Source organism: Oncorhynchus masou, chromosome 15, assembly GCF_036934945.1.
Source record: "Oncorhynchus masou masou isolate Uvic2021 chromosome 15, UVic_Omas_1.1, whole genome shotgun sequence".
Classification (NCBI taxonomy): Eukaryota; Metazoa; Chordata; class Actinopteri; order Salmoniformes; family Salmonidae; genus Oncorhynchus; species Oncorhynchus masou.
The window spans coordinates 22,937,364-22,943,363 of NC_088226.1; the positions used below are offsets into that span (position 1 = coordinate 22,937,364).

At 39.6% G+C, this 6,000-nt stretch overlaps 1 protein-coding gene across 1 annotated transcript; it reads right to left on the reverse strand.

The window, feature by feature from the left end:
* Positions 1-2,443: 2,443 nt before the first annotated feature.
* Positions 2,444-4,452, reverse strand: LOC135555938 (ferritin, middle subunit-like). Its single transcript, XM_064988755.1, has 4 exons — positions 4,127-4,452; positions 3,612-3,758; positions 3,258-3,383; positions 2,444-2,798 (listed from the first exon to the last, which is right to left on the reverse strand). The coding sequence occupies exons 1-4, from the start codon at positions 4,226-4,228 to the stop codon at positions 2,643-2,645; spliced, it is 531 nt and encodes a 176-aa protein (XP_064844827.1). The 5' UTR covers positions 4,229-4,452; the 3' UTR covers positions 2,444-2,642.
* Positions 4,453-6,000: the final 1,548 nt, after the last annotated feature.

Here is a 6,000-nt window from a genome sequence, read left to right on the forward strand (position 1 = left end):
ACACAGGTGGATTGTATTTATCATCATTAGTCATTTAGGTCAACATTGGATCATTCAGAGATCCTCACTGAACTTCTGGAGAGAGTTTGCTGCACTGAAAGTAAAGGGGCTGAATAATAATGCACTCCCAATTTTTCAGTTTTTGATTTGTTAAAAAAGTTTAAAATATCCAATAAATGTCGTTCCACTTCATGATTGTATCCCACTTGTTGTTGATTCTTCACAAAAAAATACAGTTTTATATCTTTATGTTTGAAGCCTGAAATGTGGCAAAAGGTCGCAAAGTTCAAGGGGCCGAATACTTTCGCAAGGCAATGTATTAGTATTTTCTCTCTCTTTATTGAGATATCAAGTTATGAATGAGAGGGGTGTGACAGAAAGTTAGAGGAATACAGATTTATTTTTATTTATTTATCTGTTATTTTACCAGGTAAGTTGACTGAGAACACATTCTCATTTGCAGCAACAACCTGGGGAATAGTTACAGGGGAGAGGAGGATGAATCAGCCAATTGTAAACTGGGGATTATAAGGTTACCGTGATGGTCAGATTGGGAATTTAGCCAGGACACCGGGGTTAACACCCCTACTCTTACGACAAGTGCTATGGGATCTTTAATGACCACAGAGAGTCAGGACACCCGTTTAACGTCCCATCCGAAAGACAGCACCCTACACAGGGCAGTGTCCCCAAGCACTGCCCTAGGGCATTGGGATATTTTTTTAGACCAGGGGAAAGAGTGCCTCCTACTGGCCCTCCAACACCACTTCCAGCAGCATCTGGATATGAAGCGTAGGCAGGGTTTGAATCCATGCCACCAAGGGTCACGTGTGGTCCAGAGTCAGCAGCATTACCACTAGACCAGAATATGGCACAAAATGTCTAATACTCAATTAACTTAATAGGAGTTGAGGCACTAAATGTCAAGAAGCTGCTGACTTGATGACAGACTTTAATTTCACTATCAAGTAATTAACAAGTATACATACATACATGGTTGTAAAGGAAATCATGTTCTAATAAGTTGAAGATTCTATAATGAATAAAATTAAAGTATTGTGTTCGTCTAGCTGAAAACAGAGGCTGATTACTTTGTTGTAGTGAAAGTGAACTGGGATAGAAATACATTATCAATACAATTAAAGTGAGTGTCATGATGCCAACTTTGGACCAACTACATTATGTGTAAAGGCTTGGATAGGCCTATGGCTCAGAATATGGAATAGAATGCGAATGGTGTACTCAATTAATTCAAAAATGCAATACATTTTGTGTTGTAGAAGAGTAGTGGCCTGAGGGCAAGCCCTTAATGTGATGTGAATTCTAATGTAATGTTAGTGTTATTGTATAGAACTTACTTTATTTTGCTAGACCCCATAAAGAGTACCTGCTACCTTGACAGCAGCTAATAGGGATCCATAACAAATTCAAATGTTAAAAATGCAAATGAATCAGATGCCATCTAGTAGCCTTCTTGGGTACGTCAGATTATCACAAATATCCGGCCCTGTGTGGATTTCACATGTAAAATATATTTTCAAATAGAATGACAATGCTGCAAAACATTACCCTAAATATAAACCAACTCAGTGAACACCATTACCATCTTTTAATTAAATTTACTCAATTTTACTATGTCAATACTTCTAGGTTAATGTTGGCGGCAGTTGTGAAAAGGAAATAGTTATTGAAAATGCCATTGCGTATTAGACACTTCTCATTAGGCCATTTTCCCCTTCACCGAAATGGTCTACCCGCTAGAAACTCAATTACTATATGGACACCTTAACATTGTCTAGCAATATTTTCCAGTTAGAAGTATTAAAGTTAAGCTTTCCGGTCAATTACCAAAATGAACGACTTCAGTAAATTACCAGTAGCTTTGCAACCATATGACAGCTCCAATACGCCCCTTATGGTGAACAAGAGGCTTGTAGATTTACTCTTGAGTATTCAGTTCATAGTTTGCTGTAGGGGAGCTATTGGGTATTACCTGAAATTAACAGAACGGGTAGAGATGTATTGTTTCAGTAAGAGACAAACCTCATCACTAGAGAAATGCACCATGACTTGTTAACTGATTTACCGAGCAGGACGCAAGGGTTTGATTGACCTCTAGGCTGTATAATACATTTGTGATGCTCAGATTCAAGGTCTACATCAACTATAGTTAACAATTTCACTCCTATGGACCTAGAGTTGACAGCTGGGCCCTTAATTGACATGGCACTATTACAAGATACGGTAAAGGACACCCTCTGGTGAGAGGTAACATACTTTGTAAAACCGCATGTTAAACTTCTATTGTTATGACCCTCAGTCAGTAGGTCTACAATTGTCAGTATTCACTGGTATGAAGATGCTCAGTAAAAGAGCAAAGAACCTCAATAGACTGATACAACATCCATTACTACAGGTCAACACTAAGAAAACAGCAACAAACTTCAGTGATATTTTTTTAATTGTTTTACAAGAAGCCTTGCCTGCAAAATACAGTAGTGTTGTCAACAGAAACACCAATGTAACAGCTGTTGCACTGCACCAGTTTAACACTCCCCTCCCTATAACTGCAAAGCCAGGAGGATCTATCACAGAAGCCAGTACTCCTGGTCTGAGGCTAGAGGCCCGGGGATGGAAGTGGTTTAGCTCTGGCCTCCCAGGGTGTGCTTGTCAAACAGGTACTCTGCCATCTTGTTTTTGACAGCATCCATCTTGGTGAGGTTGGTGATGTAGTCTCCCAGCTTCTTAATGGCCTCCACCTGCTCATTCAGGTAATGGGTCTCCAGGAAGTCACACAGCTAAAGAGCGAAAACACAGGTCAGACAAGAGAATGACTACAGACCATTGTAGATACAGTAACACAAGAGCCTGGTGGTAATGGCATAAGGGCAGATAATGAGGTGTCTGCAGTTTATTTTTTAACTAGACAAGTCAGATAACAAATTCCTATTTACAATGACATCCTAACGTGGCACAGTGGGTTAATAAGGGGCAGAACAGATTTTTAGCTTGGTAGCTCAGGGATTCAAGCCAGCAACCTTTTGGTTACTGGCCCAAAGCTCTAACCACTAGATGACCTGCCACCCCTTATGCATTAGCTGCAATGTGTGTGTACTGTGCATCTGTGGACTATTGTGTGCGTGTTTAGAAACAGATCACCCAATCCTGTCTTAGTTAGAGCTACAACAACCTGATCATCTCCTGAGACAAAACCTGTATTCTATGTGATACATACATGTGGTTCCACCATAACTTACATGGGGGTCAACTTTGTCAGAGGCAATCTTGTGCAGGTCCAGCAGGGTCTGGTTCACATTCTTCTCCAGCTGCAGAGCACACTGCATGGCCTCCAGCCCATTGCCCCACTCATCACGTTCTGGCTTCTACACAGGCCAGAGTGAACACAGGAGGGTTAGGGACAACTAGCAAACGTTAAGGTTTGGATAAAGTGAACAGAGTTACATCCCTCACACTGTTTCAGTGGTTAGAGGCAGTATGTTTCGAACTACTCCAGGTTCTCTATATCAACTTAACGCTGGACACACCATGGAGTAAAGACATTTTCTATCAGTCTACAAGCTAGATGTGTGCCTCGATGCTCAGGCGCTCACCTTTATGTCCTGGAGTAAAATGTGTCCACCTCTCTTGTTCTGGAAGGAGAGTAGCTTCTCGGCGTGCTCTCGCTCCTCGTCGCTGTTCTCCTTGAAGAAATGAGCGAAGCCAGACAGAGCCACATCGTCACGGGAGAAATAGAAAGCCTGGGTGGACAAACAAAACAGTGTGGTTAAAAGAAAAAAAAAGTACCGAACGTGACTGTTCTTGTGGCAACTAAACTTGATGATATAGTCATGAATCAGTCTAGTCTGTAGTCTATTTGGTAACCTGACAATTAACCTGTCAAGCAAGGAGTTGTTACGCGCTCTGACCAAGGTAGGATAGATTCCCGGCTTCACTTGAATACTATACCAACCTGGAGGGTCTTAATAGCCTTGCCAAGTAAAACTCAAATATGTACTTAACGGAGTTGAGGTTATTGGCTACAGAAAAGTCAGGTGAAGGGTGGAATTTAGGCCCAGGCATAATAACAGGTAGCTCAACAAAACGGTCATCTTGGTAGACTCCTTACCATCGAGGTGTAGGTGTAGGAGGCAAACATCTCCAAGTTGATCATCCGGTTGATGGCAGCTTCGCAATCGTGGTGATAGTTCTGGCGGATCTGAGACTCCATTTTGGCAGATTTTCTTTAATATCTAAAGTAACGGTACAAAAATAGGGTTTACTCGACTATTTTGCTATTATAGTTCGGGTAAGTGTTATGTTATCAATCCAAAATGTTCTATAATGCGGGACGAAGGCAGAGGAGTTCCGTTCAATCACTGTTGAAGCAAGAACTTCTTCATGCGTCTTCTCAGACTTGTGAACTGGAAGGAGCCTTGTTCGCTCTATTTATTGTTCCAAACGGAATGCGTCAGTGACATCCACCCTCACAGAGCGTAGCCAATCACCTTTAGAATTTCAACAGGAACTAGGCGGGTCATTTAAAGACCAGCCCACTCATACACATGACCAGAGCAAAGATTATTTATTTTATTGACAAGAGAACCGAGTGACCACTCTATCAATGGAAATACATGTGTTCAACGAATGAAGACAGGCAAGATCAGGTGGGACCATTCCAGCCAGAACTGAACACCACGCACAAATATATTTCATTTTTCTCAAAGTTTCCGGAATACCACATGCATCCACATATATCAGTACATTTGTAAAAGCTTAAACATTACGAAACTTCTATTCGATCATAATGCTCAAGTAATTTGAAAGAAAACTGGCTTATCTCACGCGGAAAGATCATGGGCAGAGTAAATGCTCTCGCCTTGACCTCTTCATCTCGGTCTATATTTTTTTGTTGCTGCTTTGTTTATATCAAAGTAACATATTATTGGAAACAACTAAAGCAGTATTATCAGCCTAAGGCAATGATACAGTGCAGGTCTAACTAGAGCGGTTATTGTTGAAAAAGGTGTGTGTGTTATATCCTTAGAAGAAAATAGGAAGAATTGGAACACTCATTCTAATATTAGGCTAATTGAGAAATAATCTATGTCTACATTTGATTTAGCATATAAAATAATTGAATTTTGAGACACAGTTCTGTAAACTTCTGTTTCATTCTCTAAGAGCACATGTTTCAATAGCACATGTTGCTTAATTATGTACCTTTTCCAGAATGCAGTCAAAAGAAAAACTGTAGGGTTCATCACACCTTTTTTTATATATATCAATTACATTTTCAGTATGAGGTATGGGAATACAGTAGTGGACAGAGAAGGAAAGGCTGGCTTTTGTAGAAATGGTATTTGTTGATACACCTTTCGGTTTCAAATAACATATTCTAGTTGACATGTGGTCTATCAAAGTTGATTACATTAGCCTAGGAATAACTACACAAAATCAGTAGCTACATACATCTAACCATACATAGGTTATTAAGTTAAAACTGTGAAGTGGAAACCTTTTTACAGCTAATGAAAATCAAAGACTACAGAAATAAAGTACCTTCTTAACAACTTCAGTTCACATGACCTGATCTTCCACAACTGTTGACAGGGTGCTTTCAGGGTGCTGGGTTATTGCTCAATACAGCCATGTAGTTGAAATGTCATTAGTATTCATAGGAACTCGATCTGTGTTCGAATACTCATACTAACTGCACTAACCATACTACTTGTGATGTAAGTGGAATATGTAGTATGGTTATTGGTCAAATAATGGATATAGTTAGTTTGCCAGAATATTCCCGGATGTCGTATTAGCCAAAATACGAAGTATACATCAGATGTACTGTTTGGATTCTTTACATACAATAGAAATAAACTGAAACATTTTTATGTAATTAATTTCATTATTCTTTTGTCCAAATTTCATATACACAAATGTAAATTTACAAACAGAAAACCACATTTTCATACCCTACAAAAAGAAATGGAACTTTATTTT